The following is a 20,639-nucleotide window of genomic DNA, read 5'->3' on the forward strand; positions in this document are numbered from 1 at the left end:
CCAATTTTCACTTATGGATCTGAGAGCTATGTTAGAAATAAAACACTTGACCAAAGACTAGAGACCGCAGATATGAGAGTCCTGAGAGAGATTAGGGGCATGAACAGATGACATCAAATGTTGTTGTTGAGTCCATTGAAGAGCTTCTAGATATGACCATGGATCTGTAGTACTGCTTTGGCAATCTGTTGAACTTTCATGGAGTAGAGCTTTTCTCTAGGGTTATTGTCAGTTTTCTGTAGAGCAGTAGCTGGACAAGAATAGATATGGGCAGGTGTTAATTCAACTCCTGGACAGTTCTTGCATGTTTCATAGCTCCTACTATGTCTGGCTGTATTTTCATGCCTTTAAAGTGTTCCATCCTTAGTCTGGTGCTTATTGTGTTTATTTCTCTATTTTCATTAATTTCAGTGATTTCATTCTTCTTGATAGTTTGTTTTACCAATCTTATTTTGGCGACAAAGTTAGCATCAGTTAGTGGTGGTGGTGGGTGTAATTTTTGAGGTAAGTATCTTGCTTTTTTGGCTAGTCTGTCTGATCTTTCATTACCTTCAATATTTACATGGGCTGGTATCCATTGCAGTGTACAATTCTTATTTTTCAAATTTAAAGTTGTTAATAGTTCATGAATTTCCTGTGTGAGTTTTGTTTTTCCATTTTTTAATGCCTAGTGCAGATTTTGAGATCTCTGGATTTGTGAGATAGAATTTGAGAGCTGTTTGTATGGCTGTTAATTAAAAGATAAAAATATAAAAGAATACTGCTATTATCGACTCATTTCTGTTTCTTACTTATCACCGATCTCTCTAGTTCTTTCACCACAACTTCAGATATATAGATTGGCCTATAATCTGTAGCTACAGCCTTATCACCACCTTTTGCAGTTGAATAATTTTACCTTCTTTCCTCTCTCTTGGACCTGTGCTGTTGTAAGACATGCATGTTAATGAATTAAACAGGCATGTTGATGCCACTGCCAATTCCCTGGAACATTCCCTTCAGATGTGTGGTGATATGTCATCAAATCCTATCACCTTATTGACATCAAGGTTATTTATTTCCTCAAATATCTCCTTCCTGCTCACTCAGAATTAAGTCATCCTCTCCTGTGTCCTCTACACTTAAGTTTCTCATGATTTCACCCTGGTGAGGATGAAACATCCTTATAAATTGATCACTGAATATCTCAACAATGTCTTCTGCCACAGTTATCACTCTACAATTTTCATCCATTACCATAATCATTCTTCCTTCTACTTGTCACATATCTTATAAAAAAAACTCTGTAGGGGTTTTCTTTGCTGATTTGCAAATTTCTACTCATACTGCATTTTGTTTTCCATATTGAGTCACTGTTCTGGCTTGTTCTTTATTACTCTTCATGTAACTGATTATTACCATTATTCATCTTGTACTTCCTCCATGTTTCATGCTTAAGCCTCTAATTCATCCATTTTACACTTACCTCTTATTCAGTCTCCTGATCTTTGGAACACAAATGAAAGGAAAAATTTTAGCCTGATTTATAAATAAATATTTAAAATTTTATTTTATTCTCTTTAATTTTTATAATATATAAGATGTCTTAAAATTTGTAAGATATAAGATATCTTACAGATTTTAATTGTGTTGCTATGGTCTGTTGTAACTGTTTTACTCTGACGTCTGTATATATATCATGAAAGGAAAAAGGACTTGTCTTAATCCTCCCCCTCCTATAACATAAACATTTAACAAAAAATATTACAAGTTTCAATTAAGTTTTCATGTGATGAAAGAACTGTAGCCTTGTTAATAACAAGTGATGACTTTATTTTTGCTTTCACTGCATATTTCTTTGTGACACTAAGCAGTAGTGTGCTTGCATCAAATGATGTATTTCTGAATATGAAGTTGGATATAATGGGAACAACTTTTGTTTTGAAACAAAATATATTCTGCATGAATATGGAAAGTTTGAAAGAAAGAGGTGAAAATGAAAGATGATCTTTAAGTCTCAGGAAAGTAAGAAAATTATGAGAGAACTGTTTTTCTGAATAAATTGGTGAATTTCTTTTAAAGGATGCAAGTTAATATTGAGGATATAGTATGTTTGTTTTGGTTGCATTGTTTATAAACAAGGGAGGAAAATGATGGTTGAGGATAGTGAAACAGTTAAGAAATTAGAAACTTTTAAAAAGCAGGAATTGTATATGTTCAGAGAAGTGTAAAATGGTAATCTTGTGGTATTCAAGATATGTAGAATTTCAAGAACCAGATGAGATCTCAGTGACATGACCCCCCCCCCCCTAGAAAACAAGGTATATTTTAACTAGATTGAAATTACTATTGAGAGAGAAAGAAAGAGTGCCTTATTAAATTAAATGAGTTAACTGTGATTTTGAAGAGAAATTGGGAGTAATTTTGAGAGCTGTTGTTTGTATTTTCTGCAGCAAAATTTGTGAAACCTTTTAAGCTTTATTTGTAAGATTGAATTGTGTATCATGCAAGACACTGAAGCATTTTATACACACTAAATTTTTAAATAAAGATATTTATTTTGTTTTTCACCCAATCTCTTCAGTTGTCTTTGTGTTTTTAGTAAAACTTTATTATGCATTGCTAGTTGAAAAAGAAATTAAAAAAAAAAATAAAGTAATAATAAAACTAATAGTTTTACTGAATGCAGATGGAACCCTTGTGTCAGAAAGAGATGTCATTGTTCAAATAGTGCTCACTTTGCTAAGAGCTATCAACCAGGTGTATGAAACATTGTGCATAGTGCTGCTACTACACTGAATGAAAAGATGAGGTTCATGATAATGAGGTTGAAAAGCCATTGCAGAACCTGTATAAGTATACAACAGGGACAGATGGGATTTCAGCACATGCGCTAAAGGAATGTTCAGCCAAATTGTCGAATGTTCAGCTAGGCTCTTGACATGTTTGTATAATTTGAGTCTCAGCTCAGGAAATATCCCACAGGAATGGAAAAAATGTATGGTAATCCCATTTCACAAATGTGGTGATTGATAAAATTTTGCTTTCAGAAATGGGCTGACAAGCTATATTTTGCAAGTATAGGTTTACTAAGGAGAGGTCTTGTTTGTGCAGTTTGTTCTTATTTTATAATAATAATAATAGGACTGAATTGGAGAAAGGTTAGTGCATCTGCTCTCCAGCCAAAAGGCTGTGGGTTCGAATCCTGCTGTGGGCATGGATGTTTGTGATTGTCTGTGGAAACAGTAATGATGGTGGTGGGCGGTAGATGCCCTCCCTCGATAAGTCTTTCGACTCCCTGGAGGTGCCACATAATAATAATAATAATAAAAAGATTCTGCAGTTACCTCATCCTCTGAGCCTAGACCTTCCACAAGTTATGCATCTAGTGAACTATCCTCAGAATGCTTTGTTTCCATTCCAGAATTTGAAGAATATGTTGCTGATTCCTAGGTCTCCCTGGCTCTTTTGATGAATACTCCAATTAATAAAGCAGCAGCTTCGAAGAATTACTCTTGCTACCATGCTCTAGTTTCCAACTGATTACTTTAAATGCATAAACTTTGTAGACTCATGTTTCATTATTTATTAGAGTGGAGTATTGTATACAGAAATCTTATATTATAATTTCTATATTGTATTAATGCACTAAAAACAAAGAGTAAAATTAGTTAAAAATAAACGAAACCAGACCTATGCATTTTAGCATCAAAGCATATTAATTGATTCCTTATGGTTCATATAGCAATTTCAGACTTGAGACCTTTTTAACTTGCAACAGGACTGTCAGAATGGAATCTCTTTAAGTTTAATGACTTGAAATAAGAAAACATCACATTTGGAATTTTCTATACCATTAGGAAGCTTTACAAAGACTGTTTTTAGAAATGAAAGTCTACTGAATTGAAACTGACATGCCTTATGTATTTAACAATTTGTAAAATGTGTTTGGCATCTGGTGGGCATGTATTTTTCCTCAAGGTCTGCCTGGCATGAGTGAATTTATTTTATATGTTACTAGTACTACAAAGTTCAATTAATCAGGAAATATTTGAAATAATAATTCAAGTACTCAACTGCTAACAAAGCATTTAGCTATAGAGCCATAAGACTCATTAAAGTCTAAGCAATTTATAAAAACAAGGGACTAGTATTTTATAAAAATCTACATTAATGTTTTGATTTACTGAAATACTGCCAAATCACTGGTAAATGTTTGGAGGATTTTTGTGCTGTTTACCAGTAAACCAGTTTACCAGTATTGCAATCTCTACTTATGAGTTTGCTATAGTGAGACTTCAAAACATATCTAATTGCACTCAGCTCTCACTTAAACAAACCCTTAGGGACCAGGAATAGTTTGGTATAATGAATTTTCTTTCAAATGACATTGTATCTATGTGGCCCCAGTTGTGACTTTTCAAGAGTTTGTTATGGTGAATAATTAGTTCATTATAATGGTGTTTGCTGTAATGGTAGCAACTATATTAATGTTGTCATAACTTCTCTCTGAAATGCTGATAGGTGCAGAGAAGTTTAAAATCAGTGTAGTCTTAACTATAATTACTTAAATTCTTATATTTATAAAGATATTTCAAAATTACATAATTTTTGATTCTCCATTATGCTATGGTATATCTTATGAATCTTATATCCAAAGCCAACTGGACTAAGGTGTTTTAGATAAATGATAATTCATAACAGGTGTCACTTATAAATCTTTTGGAACATAATTTATAATCCAGAATTACAGTTATCCTGCTTTTTTCCCCCAGTACTAACTATATAAATGTAGAGTTATTAATAATTGACATGGTTGAATTTTAAAAAATATTTGAAATTTAAAATTGTTTCAAGTAATTTTCATGTAATGGAATGTATGCTAAATGGTAATGATAGCTTTCTTAATTTGAAGGATCATTTGTATCTGCTTGGCTTGGTTGGCTGAGTGGTTAGTGTATCCACTCTCCAACCAAAAGGCTTCTGAGTTTGAATCCTGCCATGGGCATGGATGTTTGTGATGGGTCTGTTAACTTTGTGTGGAAAGGGCATTTGTGACCATACCACTTCTTCTAGCAGAAGACTTCACTCCCAGAACCCTATAAGGTATAGGAGTGATCATAACCTCTCACTTGAAGTCCATGTGAATAACTAACTTTGTACCTTTGAGATGAATCACTTAAGATTTTATGGTTTCTTATTCAGATAAAGCATTCTTGTTAATATCGAATGCTTTTAGTCTAGTTATTTGTTCACTTATTTTAAGTGAGTGCAGATTAATTTTTGGCTGTATATTTATTGCGTATGCACACAAAATATCTTTATTTCTTTCAGAAGGTGAGACACCATTTAATGATTTTTGGATAATAAGCTACTCCCTTATATTTTGATACTTCAGGAAATTTTCTGTGGTGATATTTTTAACAGATATCTGTATGGTGCTGTAATTTATTTAGTATTTAGTGATTTATTTGTGGAATATTATAAAATATGTAATTTTTATATATTCCTCATAATTTTTTTTAGGCTTGTAGTTTTATTCTTGGAACAACTGATATCCTAAAATATTCTGATTTTTATGAATCATTACTGGGTATTTTAGAAATTGGTGGCCAGTGCGATTCTGTTGATAGAGGATCAGAACAACTATCTTATTTGGTAAGAGTTTATTTATTTTTCATGTTATTTAATTTTCCATTAAAAATAATTTCTCTTTTAATCCTTAAATTTTTTGTTTCATTTAAATAATTCAGCACTCCAGATCACAGTATTATTTAATACTTCATAATTTCTTCTGGCTTTGGTTGGCTGAGTGGCTAGCAAATGCACTCTCCTACCAATAGTCTGTGTCTGCAGGTCAGATGTTTGTGATTTTTGTGATTATTTTATTATCAGTTAATAAATGATTTAACGCAGTTTTGATATTGAGCATGATAACTACCCAAAATTGAAGAAGTTTAAACAGATTTTTATTTTAAAATGGTCATTTTGTTTGTATTCAGATGATGAATATGGGCTTCTTGGCTTTTTTTATACAATCTTTCTAATAAAAATTGCCTTTTGTGTAAAACCTTATTCAATTGAATTCTTTATCTAGTAGATACAGCATTACTGGCAAGATCTTGATGTATCAGAATCATGATGGTGAAATCAATTGTGTTTTTCCTGACATATTTGATCACACTGTGACCTGTCTGTCCATAATAAGCAAGGCTGCATGTGCATGAAATTCTGTAAATTTCTGATAAGCTCTTTCTTATCAGAAATTTACAGGAGGAGGACATTTATCTTTAAGAAAATATAAGACTTTAGTTTGCAGATCAGATGGTAGCACACTTGAAGGTTAACCTAGCCTAGAAGTCTTGTGTGTTCTGATGGCCAATTTGCTTGTACATGTAATAACAATCATCTTCCACTGCTGAATGTTCTCATCCTGTGTAACCTAATTGTGGTCTTCAATTTTCAGTATATAGAAAGAAAACAAGTACAGTAGTCCTACCTTATCTGCAGGGATATGTTATATGACTCCCCCTCCTTCCTGCAGATAGTACCGAACCCTACATGTATTGTGTTTTTTCCTATACATACATGCATACATACCCATGATCAAGTTTAATTTATAAATTAGGCACAGTAAGAGATTAACAACAATAACTACAATAAAAAAATAAATCAGTTATAACAATATACTGCAATAAAGGTTACGTGAAATATACTGCAATAAGAGTTATTATTATTATTATTATTTATTTATTATTTTATGAAGTTGATAACTTTCACCTTTTCACTTAAAAGGAAGCACGTTATGGCTTCTCTTTGGTTATCTGATTTGCCAACATTACTACTCTTGTGCTTTGGGCCATTACTAAATAAAATAAGGGTTACTTGAACACAAGTACTGTGATACTGTGACAGTCAATGTGATAACCTAGACTGCTCCTAGGTGAATATTGGGTGGGTAGCATGTATGGTAAAGTGTGGATATGCTGGACATGGGTAATTCATGTCCCGGGTAGTGCAGCACGAGATTTCATCACATTATTCAGAATGGTATGCAATTTAAAACTTATGAATTGTTTATTTCTGGAATTTTCCATTTAATATTTTCAGACTGGGGTTGACTGTGGATAACTGAAACTAGAAAGCGAACCCATGAATATGGGGGCACTATGGTACAGAAGATACATTAATGCTGCTTCTCATTATTATCCATTTCAGAAAGTCAGCATAATCAAATCCTTATATTCCACTGATTCTCTTTTAAAAACAGTTTGTCATAAGGTTAGAGCTACTTTCATCTTTGGTGGCTACAACCTCGACATTATCACCAAAGTAATTGATAATTTTAACTTTCATCCTGGTTGTTGTTCAGAGGTAGTTTCTAAAGTCTCCTTTCCATGTGTAAAAGGTAGATCTGAGAAGCTTTATATATTATAGGGCAAAGGACCTATAAGCACATCAGTGCCATGTCTGGGAGTGTGGGTGAGGACTCAGAAGTTTACCGACTTTTGTTTGAAGAATTGGAAGTTGTAGTTGTTTGAAAATACTTGTTGTGGTACACTGTTCCAGAGGACGGAGGTAGATTAAATAAAAGAGAAAGAAGAAAAGCAAGTTTGGTGTGTTTGTAGTTGCACAGTAAAAGGGTGCTGGGCAGCTGCTACTCTTGTATTAATAGGTGCAACAGAAAGTGGAGGAATGACTGTTGCCAGTTCAGTGGAGCAATGACCATTGAAGTACCTGTAGAATAGACACAGAGCTGAAACATTGCATTTCTGAAATAGTTTTAGAGATGGATCGTCTGTGAGCCAAATTGCTCTTCTCTGGACAGTGTTGAGAAGTTTTAGGTGCTCCATCTCAACCACATGAGCAGCATTCAAAGCATAGGCAGATTTGGGATTTGTCTATAGTTAAAGGTTGATTAAGTGTAAAATGGCATCTTGAATGAAACAGAGTGCCTAGTTCTTTGGATGCTGAGGAAGCTATTAATGTGATGTGTTATTGTGTTTGTGCCAGAGGAGAGAGGTGAATGTTAGTCCAAGCTGAGAGGGAGATCTGATTTTTTCTGGTGATATTTGTTATTACTGAGGGTAAGGAATGTGAGTCGAGATCTCTTTTGCTAGAAAAGAGGCAAGCCAGAAGCTTGCCAGACCTCCATGTCACATTAGCTAACCACACAGCCTGGCTGGCCGAGTGGTTAGTGTATCCGCTCTCCAGCCAAAAGACTGCGCGTTCGAATCCCGCCGTGGCATGGATGTTTGTGATTGTCTGCGGAAATACTAGTGGTGATTGTCGGTGGTGGATGGAGTTGGTGTAGTTGTGGTTTGTTGCAGTTGGTGGATTGAGTTGTGGAGACAGAGTTGTAGAATAGATGCCCTCCCTCGATGAATCTTTAGACTCCCTGGAGGTGTCGTAATAATAATTAACCTTTCATCCAATTCGCAAATTAATTCTTATGCTTACCAAAGGATAAAATCCTTCTCTCTCTCCTAGTCAGAAGTTTACAGAATTCCTAGTTCATGCAGCCTGTCTTATATTATATTGGATTCATTGAAATAAGACTATGATTTTACTTCAAAACCAGTTTTTATTTCAAACGTGGTTGTGTATGTATAAAGGAAGCTGTGAAGTTCATATCATTGCTAGTTGGGAGAGAGTGCTGGCATCATCCTTAGTAGCTGCTGCCATTCATGTGTTGCTCATTATTTTTTAGTAGATATTAGCAATATTGTTATATATAATTGGTGGTATTTTGTTTATTTTGACTGTGTTGTTTAGTTAACTATTATTATATGATATACTTTTAAAAACATTTTTCATTATGACACTGATGTTGTACAAGAAAAATGGCAACTAAGACATCAATGTTGACCGATATCAACGTGTGGGATTTAGTGTGATATAATGTGGGTTTAATGTATTTATTGCTTGAGAGTGAAAGATTTGTGGTATGAGACAAGAATGGAGAAAATATTTGTCAGAAATGTTTTGTAAGCAAGTATAAGAAATGCAAGTCATGTTGGGAGTGAAAGGATGAAGTGATTGTCAATGAGAAGATTGTGCAGAAAGAATGATGTGCAATTTATATATCTGTGGAGTGAATTTGATGGGTGTAAGGACCTCCACATGGCTGATGGACTGCACTTAAATAGTTTTGGAGTTAGGTGCTCAGAGAAAGTGTTGTTTAGTGAGGTAGAAGCGCAAAAAGGGAAACTAAAGATATTAGGGGAACACAATCAAGTATATGTCTAGCACTCATACTTATCACCCATGGGATAGATAAGTATGAGTGCAGGAATGATTATGAAGAGCTGGGTGCAGTTTTCCAGGTTTTGAATCCAAATGGGCAGGTAATAATATTATGCAAGGGTAACCGTGGGCCCAAGGGGATATGGAAATGCATGTACACAAATGACTGAAGTATCAGAAATAAAGGAGAGAAGTTTTTGGCATTGGTCAGCTCGACTTGGCACAAAATTATTGGCATCACTGAGACCTGGTTGTCAGAGAATGATGTAGTTACAAGGATAGAATGTAATGGATACTGTATTTTCAGAGAAGATAAAGGAAATAGGGAAGCAGGAGGTGTATAATTAATGATAGCTGAAGAACTTCAACCAGCAATATTAGAAGTTAAGGAAGACTGTAGATCTGAAGGAAATGGTTCATTTGAGGCAGTCTGATGTGAGATAGAGGCCAATCTGGTAATAGCATCAGAAGATTATCTATAAATGCAGTAGCAACTCTTCCTCTGATCGGGGAAAGTGACCATGCAGTCTTGTCCTGGGAGGTTGCTTGACATGTGAAAATTTCAGTCAAGAAAGGATGTATGTGGAACTACAAAGGTGGAAATTATGACAAACTTAGGAGGCAACCTGGAGCAGTGCCGTGGCATAAGTAACTACATGGAATGAATATCATTACTGCACGGGAAGCGGTCAAGGATTGTTTGCACAAGGCAGCATCAGAGTTCATACCCAGGGTCAGGAGGATAAATCAAGTAGGGATTAAGTGGATGACTAGCAATATGAAGCAGGAGCTGCAAAGCAAAAAGAAAAAAAGAAAGCACTGTAGAAGGAATATAAAGAGCAAGGTGATCAGCATTCCCAAGCAGTATAAAGCATAAGCAAGAAAGGAAACTAGTATAATAAGGAAGGCTAAATCAGATTTTGAGAGAAAATTAACTAAGCAGGCCAAAGTAAATCCAAAAGAGTTTTTTTTTTTTTTTTGCTATGTAGCAAATAAAAGAAGGAATGATTTTGGAAAGATAACTTTACTTAGTGCTGATAGCAGGAAAGTGACAGAAGCAGAAAAAATGGTTCAGTTACTAAGTAATCACTTTACAAGGGTATATCATTCAGGTCAGGACTTTGCAGTTACTGAGGAGACAGAGACTGATGTGAGCATTGAGGTAGATATACTCAGTATATTGAAAAATATTAATGTGAATACAGCAGTGGGCCTGGACAGTATATCTGCTCATGTGCTACAAGAATGTGCAAGTGAACTGGCAGTGCCTCTTACAAAGTTGTTTAATGCAAGTCTCAGCTTTGGCAAGATTCCAAGGTAGCAGAAAGAGGGTAAGATAATTCTTTCTTTTAAGGTTACATGGTGGTCAACATTCATAGTGAAGAATTTATGGAGACACAGCACATGTGTTAGAATAATTACTTTACTTAACATTAAGAAATTAGCATTCAATTTGTATATGTATAATACATATACAAATACCCATACTTATACATATGTATTTTTCCTGATGATGACCTCAATACAGAAGTCAAAACGTCGATTGTTACCTTCTCAATGTTAAGTAAAGTAATTATTCTAATACGTGTGTTGTGTCTCCATAAATTCTTTACTATGGAAGAGAGCAAGATAGTTCCATTGCATAAAGGTGGCTCCAAGACAGATTACCAATTCCATAAAGGTGGCTCCAAGTAGCAAATTACAGACCAATTAATATCTTTGGGGAGGTGGTTAAAGTATTGGAAAAGTTGACTTAAAGTAAAATTGGAAAGAGTAGATAGGAATATGATATTTTATAGGGGGCAGCATGGCTTTGTGAAAGGTATGTCCTGCCTCAATAATTTATTCACATTTTATAATAAGATGACAGCAAAATTGGATAAAGGAAATGGATCACCGTGATAATGCTGGACTTTGCAAAGGCATTTGACAGAATAGTGCATGAAAAACTATTACATAAGTTGGAGTGAATAGATATGAGGCTTGTGGCATGGATAGGTGATATAGAAATCTTGCAGGATGATTTAAATAAATCATCCTGCAAGATTATCTCATTACCTCACATTTTACAACACTGAATTGACAACATTCTTCTTTGTCCACACTACAGTGTTGTAAAATGTAAGGTAATGCACTTCGGGATGGAAAGATTACACACTGCATATCATATTGATGCCACTAGTTTACAGGAAATTGATGAGGCGAGGTGTTCTGGGGTTGATGGTGGATAGAGATTTGAAATTCAGAGAACATATTGCAAGAATTGGCAAAATAGTTCAGAGGATTATTTGGATGCTGAAGAGCACATTGACAAGTAAAGATAGGGAGTTTATTATTCCTCTTTATAAGGCTATGATTCAACCACATGTTGAGTCATAGCCTTATAAAGAGGGATACCTCACAACCACACAGATTTGGTCATCTGTGCTTCTTGGGGATCAGGAAGTGGTGGAGAGGATTCAGAGATGAGTAGCCAAGCTGATGACAGGTCTGTGGACTGTTCCCTATGAGGATATATTGAGGGCATGTGGGTTGTAGAGTTTAGCTCACAGGCAGAGGAAGAGGGATATGATAGAAACTAAGTTACTAAAGGGATACTACAAATTTTTTTTAGATATATATGGGAAGTAGGGGGGTAAACAAGGGGTCACACTTGGAAGTTGTCTAAGAGTGTAGTTAGTAAGAGTGGTGTGCAGAATAGATTCTTTTCTTGGAGAGTGATGAATGAGTGGAATGGATTGCCAGAGGTGGTTGTGATCATCCCAACAGCAAATAGGTTAAAGGAGATGTGTGATAGGTATTGTGTTAATGAATAGAGTGGGTCTTCTGCTATGAGTCTTTTGACTCCATGGAGTGACCATATAAGAGTGTAGTTAGTAAGAGTGGTGTGCAGAATAGATTCTTTTCTTGGAGAGTGATGAATGAGTGGAATGGATTGCCAGAGGTGGTTGTGATCATCCCAACAGCAAATAGGTTAAAGGAGATGTGTGATAGGTATTGTGTTAATGAATAGAGTGGGTCTTCTGATATGAGTCTTTTGACTCCATGGAGTAACCATATAAATAATAATAATATTCTTTATTTGAACCCAAGCAAAAATAGCCGTCTTAAACTTTTCCAGTTTTTTGAAGTTATCCTGCTCGATACTCCCCATTATTATTAAATAATATGTTCATTTAAAATAATTTCAGGCTTTTCTTTGAATTCTAATAGTAACAGATTGAACTGTCCTCTTGCATTTAATGTTGCATGTTATAACATGCACTATTTTTTCAGGTTTTATTCTATTGTATTTTGTCTCTTTAACAGTGCTTATTGAAAATGGTCTTGAAACATTATGTTGGAGATTTAATGGATTTTTTTACAACACTCAAAAAGAATTAAAATAGAATTTAATACTTCCTATATTTTGTCCTAGTCACTAGGACATCTACGGGGATTACAAAAACAATTAATGTAACATGCACACAAAAACTTACAATACTAAGCCCAACCATGTGGGTGACACTAAAGTCCTATCTAGGTGGAGTGCCCTCTAAGGGCGGTAGTAGGAGGCCTGGAATGTAAGGTGGGACCTCTGGTGATGAGTGTTTCCCAAATCTTCGGAAGCTTAATGCAACCGTATTTATTAAGATTTGGTTGGTTTCTGAGAGCTGCTGCTGCTTCTAAGAAAAGTCTCTCTTTCTTGAATTTGCTGTGGTGGAGCATCGTGGTTTTCTTCCATGATACTCTGTGGGTGGTGTCCAAAACATGGTCAGCCAAGCCTGAATGGCCATAGTTGTGTTTAACGATGTACGACTTGTGTTCCTCCAGGCGGATGGATGCTGATCTGCCTGTCTGTCCAAAGTATGCAAGCTTACAGGAACAGGGTACTTTGTAAACTCCAGGCAGAGAGAGAGGAGGGAGCTGATCTTTTGTAGAACGGATAAGGTTAGCAAGTTTCCAAAACATGGTCAGCCAAGCCATTCAGGCTTGGCTGACCATGTTTTGGACACCACCCACAGAGTATCATGGAAGAAAACCACGATGCTCCACCACAGCAAATTCAAGAAAGAGAGACTTTTCTTAGAAGCAGCAGCAGCTCTCAGAAACCAACCAAATCTTAATAAATATGGTTGCATTAAGCTTCCAAAGATTTGGGAAACACTCATCACCAGAGGTTCCACCTTACATTCCAGGCCACCTACTACCGCCCTTAGAGGGCGCTCCACCTAGATAGGACTTTAGTGTCACCCACATGGTTGGGCTTAGTATTGTAAGTTTTTGTGTGCATGTTACATTAATTGTTTTTGTAATCCCCGTAGATGTCCTAGTGACTAGGACGAAATATAGGAAGTATTAAATTCTATTTTAATTCTTTTTGAGTGTTGTAAAAAAATCCATTAAATCTCCAACATAATGTCCTCACAGCACTTAAGCCTCTACACAAGGTCTTGAAACATGACCATTGAAGATGTCACTTGTCTTACAATACCTGTCTATGGTAAGTTGAGCAAAGGAACTTTTACAGCATTGTGCACCCGAAATGTTAGAGATCAGAACAGCAAAGTAGGAAATGAATGCCAGATATGTAGAAATATTTTGGGAAATTTGTTGGTGGATTTCCATTTAAGTCACAGATTAGTCATTACTAATACTATATTCTGAGCCTCTGTAGGTCATTTCGTGTAGATGAGCCTTTTATCTAAAAAGACTATCTGTGACGTGAGGAACCTTTATCAGGTGTTTTCAAGTTAGCCAGTCTCATACAGAGGTGGAGGGTTTGTCTCCTGTAAACTCTCATTTTTTGTCCCTCAAAACATTTGTAGATCATGGGACAAATCAGCCCCATGATCTACAAATTCACAACCATAAATTCTTGCCCATATGCAGCAGAGTAATGACAAGCTGGCTGCATTAATCATCCTAAAGCCCTTAATAAGGGGACTCAACTCATCTTGGATAGATGAGAATACCATGCTCCAACATAAACCTGTGCATAAATTCACATGGAGAGAAGCTATAAGAAATAGAAGTATCTTTGACTCTGCTATTGGTTCAGGACACTACACAGGGGATTTGAAATAAGAAGTGACCCACTGTTTAATTTTGAGCAGTATGAAATGAATAATATCATTGTGAAAAGAAAAATGTGTAAGCAAGCTTTAAAAAAAAGTTTATCAGCTTTCAGGGATTAGCTATAGACATCAATATACAAATATTCAAGAAGAAATGAGGGTTCAACAACAAGAATCAAATCTTTGAGAATGATTGTCAGACCTTGAAGGAAACATTCCTTGATTCAACCAGAAAGCATGTGAATATGGTGAAGGTGTCTGGCAAAGAAAGATAGAAGAATCTGAACTCAAGAAGTTAAATAGAGAGAATACAGAAAAAAATGCAATAGATCTTAGCTATGTATACGAGTAGCTAAACAAAAAGAGAAGACCTTTATTATTAAGGAGATACTTCACATGCAAACTTTGTTTGCTTACACTTGGATAAAGGATTAAACAAGAATATAATTTCTTGGCATCTTTAATTTAAAGGAGAAGACTTTGGTAAGAATATAGGAAATGAATATCTGGAAAATGGCAAAATGTTCTGAAGACTATTGAAAAACAAAACTAGAAAAGAAAAAAGTATAGTAAAAGGAATTGGAATTGATAAAGCTAATATGAAAACTAAAGATAAAGATGTTCTAGATGTTGTGAGTAAGTATTCTGGAAGATTGGGAAATGAAACAAGAATTGACAGAACAATGGTAGAAAATCTTCAAAAGGAATACAATTAGAAGTGCATATTAATATATGTCATTGACATCTCAAAACTTGAAATATGGAATGTCAGCCAGAATAGATATTCAACCAGAGATGTTTAAATATGGAGGTATAAATTGTTACAGCAGCTACACTGCTTGATTTAGAAAGCCAAGAAAATTAGCAGAAATTGAATTCTGAATGATTGCAGTAGAGCCTTCACAGTACTGATCTATAAAAATGGAAATAAAACTAAATATGAGAATTATGAAGGATATTCCTACAGAATATCCCTTGCATAAATCTTACCTGTTTCAGGTAAGAATAATGCAAACATACTTGAGATCAGGCTAAGAAAAATTGTGAAAGGGGAAATTGGAGAACAAGATTACTTTAGACTAGATAGAGATTCTCATGATCATTTCTTAAGGGTCAAAGCTGTATAACTGACAGGAGACCTCCACATAGCCTTTAAAGGAATGCGGAGAACCGACAAGGGCTTCTCACCTAATGTCCACTCCTCACCTTCTCTTGGTGCACCCTGTTGGGTATCTACCTGGATACTGAACGAACGAGGATAGGCTGGCAATTTGGGATTTAGCCGACCAAATTGTATTCTTATTGGTTTAAACTAATATATAAAATGATGGTACAACATGACAAAATTTCATGCTGGCTGAGGCATCGTCCGGTTAAACAAGGCCCTCTTTGTTTTCGCCAGGGAACCAGGGTGAACAGCGAAAAGTCAGCTATGGGAACAAATCTGAAAACACCACAACTCAACATCACCAGAGTTAAAGATCGGTACTATCAACATAAGAAGCCTGAATGGCAAAGAAATGGAGCTAGCTGAGGAATTAGATAAGTAACAGATCGACATAATAGGGGTGACTGAAGCAAAAAAGACAAAAACTGGTGAGATCTTTCTGAGCAATAAATACAAAATGTTATATTCAGGCAATGACAATCAAGGAAAATCAAGGAGTAGCAGCTATAGTATTCAACACAAAATACGAGGCTAATCTTTTTGAATGGCGGGCAGTCTCAAGTAGAGTGATGTGAGCAAATATGAGAATGGGGAACTGGACAATGACACTTATTTGTGCTTATGGTCTCACAGAAGGTTCTACTAAGGTAGAAGTGGAGGAATTTTTTGATGCTTTAGAAAAAGCAACTAACACAATGAAAAAGGAAAAGTTGGTCCTTGTTGGGTATCTGAATAGCAGATTAGGAAATGACTGTGAGACATACAAAAATATTTTGGGAAATTTGGAGAAAATGCTAATAATAATAATGGCAAATACCCGTTGGATTTCTGCTAAGGACACGGACTAGTTATTACTAACACCATGTTCCAACATAAAAATGTGCAGAATTTCACATGGAGAGAAGAGGCAGGGAATAAGGAAAGTCTTATTGACTATGTTATTGTTGATAGTGATGTTTTCTCCCTGGTGCAGGACACCAGAGTGTACAGAGGATTTGAAATTGGAAGCGATCACTGTTTAATCTTGAGCAGGATAATATTGAATTTCATATTGAAAAGAATAATGACTTTTGTCATGTAAACAAAAGTCATGGCAGCTCTCAGATGTGAACTGTAGACTAACATACACAAAGATTATTGAAGAAAAAATGAAAGAGTTTGAGAACAGGAACCAAACCTTGGAGATTCAGTGGCAAGCCTTGAAGAAAACCCTGATTGAGTCAGCCAGAGAGATATGCGGTGAGGTTGTCTGCAAGGATAGAAAAATCAGGACTCCATGGTGGACACAGGAAGTTAAAGAGGCAATGAAGGAAAAGAAGAAATCATATCAAAAGTTCCTGGCAAATAAGTCAGCTTTTGCTCTTAGAGAATACAGAGACAAATGTAAGTAAGCGAAACACTGTAAAACTAGGTAAACAAAAGTCATGGGAGGGCTTTGGCAAGAACATAGAAAATAAATATCAAGAAGGTGGTAAGATATTCTGGAGATTCTTAGGAATGGAGAAAAGTGTGCTGTAAAAGGAATTAGAGATGATAAAGGTGACATGAAAATGGAAGAAAAAGATATCCTTGTAGTATGGAGTAATTACTTTGAAAAACTGCTAAATGAAACAAGCAGTGATGACAGCACATTGGTAAAAAAACACTGATCAGGCATGCAGTCAGGAATACATATCCATACTTAAAGTAGAAAAAGCCATCAAAGGCTTAAAATGTGGAAAGGCAGCAGGAGTAGATGATATTCGACCAGAAATGTTGAAGTATGGTGGTATAAAAGTCTTACAGTGGCTGCACTGCATAGTTCCGAAAGCCTGGAAGGGAAGAATCCGATGATTGGAGTAGAGCTCTCATAGTGCCCATATATCAAAAGGGAAATAAAACTGAATGTGAGAATTACAGAGGTATTTCCCTACTGAGTGTTCCTGGCAAGATCTATGCAAGTATACTTGAGAAACGGTTGAGAAGAATTGTGGAAGAAAAGCTTTGTGAAGAGCAAGCTGGATTCGGGCCAAATAGAGGCTGTCAGTTAGATCTTCACTTTACGACAAATAGTCGAGAAAGCATGGGAATATAAAAAAGATCTGTATTTAAATTTTGTCGATCTGGAAAAGGCATACGACAAGGTGCCAAGAGAGAAGCTATTCAATACGCTCCAGTTATATGGTGTCAATGGGGCATTATATCAAGCAATACTTAGTCTGTATTTGAGTTGTAAGTTGGCAGTTAGAATTGAAGGATGTACGGAAGATGGTTTAAGGTTAAATCTGGTGTGAGACAAGGATGTACATTATTCCCTCTGTTATTCATTATCTATATGGATCATATAATGAAGGAAAGTGGTATTAAACATGATATCAAAATTGGAGATGTTAATATCAGCTCTTTGCTTTATGCGGACGATGTTATACTTCTGAATAAATCCGCTAGAAGTTTGCAAGATTCCCTTACTAAATTAAATAACTGTTAAACATGATATCATAATTGGAGATGTTAATATTAGCTCTTTGCTTTATGCGGACGATGTTATACTTCTGAATAAATCCACTAGAAGTTTGCAAGATTCCTTTACTAAATTAAATAACTGTTGTAATAGATATGGTATGAAGGTCAGCATTATAAACACAAAGACAATGAAAATAGGAAGAATTGTTGAAAATGTCAACTGTGTTGTGAACGGCGAACCTGTGGAACAAGTAAAACATTTCAGCTACTTAGGCATGATTTTTAGTGAAGATGGTAAATTAAATATGGAAATAGACAACAAAATCAACAAAGCCGGTCGGAAATTAGTCGGAACACTAAATTAGCTGTATACAAGACAGTGTTCAAACCAGTTTTAACTTATGGATCTGAGAGCTGGGTCAGAAGTAAAACACTTGACCAAAGACTAGAGACTGCAGATATGAGAGTCCTGAGAAAGATTAGATGCGTGAACAGATGGCATCAATGGCAATATCATATTAAAACCGAGGATATTAGGAAAGAACTTGACATTGTCGTCATTCAGGAATGCATTAGCAGAGCTAATCTCAAGTGGTATGGTCACTTAAACAGAATGGGCAAGGAAAGATTAGCAAAACAAGTGTTCTCTGCCAGGTTGGCAGGAAAACGACCCAGAGGAAGACCAAGATATAGGTCTATTGATATGGTACAATGTGCCTTAGACGAAAAAAATATAAGATATCTGATAATGATAATATTGGAGTCTTGACAAGTAACAGACTGATTTGGTGGAAAATTGTAGATAGGAAGTTATTAATGATGTAAATTTTTCATGTAGTTCTATCATATCCTGTACACCCCTTGAGGGTACATGTCATGAATTTGATGATGTGATCATCATCATATTTTCACTTTAAGACAAAAAAATGAGAAACCATGGAATATAACAAGGATCTGTATTTAAATTTTGTAGTTCTGGAGAAGGCATATTACAATGTGTCCAAGAGAAAAGCTGTTCATAATGCTTTAGACATTCATAATAGATGTGTGTCTATTTTCACTCTCATTCGTCATCTATAGGGATGATATGAAAGACTGGTATTAAACCTAATATCATAATTATAGATATGAAACTTACCGCTCTGCTTTATGCAAATGATGTCACTTCTGAACAAATCCATTACAAGTTAGGATAATATAACTGAATAGAATAATGAGCATACAAATTCAGCATGAAAATTACCAGTAAAAAAAAAATACTGAACTGCTGAAAATAGGCAGGAACATGGAAAACAACTACATTTCCAGTGGAGAACTTACAGAAGATGCAACTATTTCAGCTGATTTAGGTACAAGATGGCTAAAACCCAAAACTCAGCAGTATACAAGACAACATTCAAACTGATTTTAACTTAAGGATTTGACGCTTGGCTGAGAAATAAATTACTTGATCAAAGATTGAAGATCACAGATATGAAAATTCTTTCTTAGAAAAATCAGAGGAGTTCACTGATGCTATCAGTGGCAATATCATATTAATAAGGAAGATACTAGGAAGAAACTTGATAGTATAAGAATTTAGGTGTGAGCAGAGGTAGTCTCAGGTGGTATGTCACTTAAACAGAATGAGTGGAAATGTTAGCAGAAGAGGTGTTTGATGACAGGAAAAAGACTCAGTGTAGGTGGACTGATGGAGTTAGAAATATCTCAGAATATCAAAATATAAGTTCTGACAATGTCGGAGTCCTCACAAATAACAGACTCATTTGGAGGAAAATTTAGTAATAATCTAACATTATCTAGTAATATTATAGTATGTTGTACAAAGCTGGAGGATTAGAGAAGAGTCAGGAGTTATGGTTCTTATTATTTTAATCCCACAGAATGAAAATGCTGTAGGAAAATCACAGCATAAATCCATGGATCCGTCATGCTCCAAAGCATTGGACAGATGGTCTGTGGCTTTTGTAACACTTAATTAGGCGTCTTGATGTAGTAGAGCATCAAGAAGTAAAAGGTAATGTTGTTTGTAAAATGAAGGATGATATTTGGTATGGTGACTCTATCATAAAACATGCTGTTGATGAGTGAGTTATAACATCGAGTTTTCCAAGAGGAAAATTTTAAATATAATGCAAGCAGTTCAAAAACAGAAAAGAAAGTAAACGAGATTGTAATTGTAAACAACTTAACTAGTGATAAGTTCAGTATGAGAGAGGACATGAAAGTGTTGCTGAAGTGAGAGTGAAGAGTGAGAAAGTGAAAATAGTAAGTATATTACCTCGATATGATAAAAACATGAATTAAGAAGAAGGGTTATGATGACAAACAGTTCGATGCATAGGCTGTGTAGAGGGAATGGATGCGAGTTTTTGGATGTGTGGAGTGAGGTTGAGAGAAGATTAAAAATGTATAAGAGGAATGGCCTACACCTGAATGTGTTTGGTATCAGGAGTCTTGAAAAACTAATAACTAGTATGAGACCTAACATGGAGAGTCAGGGAAACTAAATTATAATGGGAGGAATGGTGAGAATATGAGTGTAAGAGCAACTATATTATATAATTGTACTAATGACACTAATGGACATTATCATGGAAAGGATTACAAGGAGAGAACAATTTCAACTTTGTGTTCGTCTGGTTCAGACCAATTCAAACATGTGCAAAGATGTCTACATGGATAAGGCACCAAAGAAGAATAGAGATCTGCAAGTTGTCCAGCTGTGTCATGCAGGTAGATGATTA

The 20,639-nt window shown here is 35.4% G+C and overlaps 1 protein-coding gene across 3 annotated transcripts in view; it reads left to right on the forward strand.

Annotated features, from left to right (window-relative positions):
• poe (E3 ubiquitin-protein ligase-like protein poe) overlaps nt 1-20,639 on the forward strand; it is an 801,929-nt gene that overhangs the window by 169,440 nt on the left and 611,850 nt on the right. For all 3 annotated transcript variants that reach the window (XM_090405892.1, XM_090405894.1, XM_090405895.1), the window contains exon 15: nt 5,506-5,637. In XM_090405892.1, the coding sequence (XP_090262018.1) occupies nt 5,506-5,637 (132 nt within the window). The remainder of the gene's footprint in view (nt 1-5,505; nt 5,638-20,639) is intronic.

Source organism: Typopeltis vanoorti, chromosome 15, assembly GCF_054136105.1.
Source record: "Typopeltis vanoorti isolate ZY-2024b chromosome 15, IOZ_Tvanoo_1.0, whole genome shotgun sequence".
Lineage (NCBI taxonomy): Eukaryota > Metazoa > Arthropoda > Arachnida > Uropygi > Thelyphonidae > Typopeltis > Typopeltis vanoorti.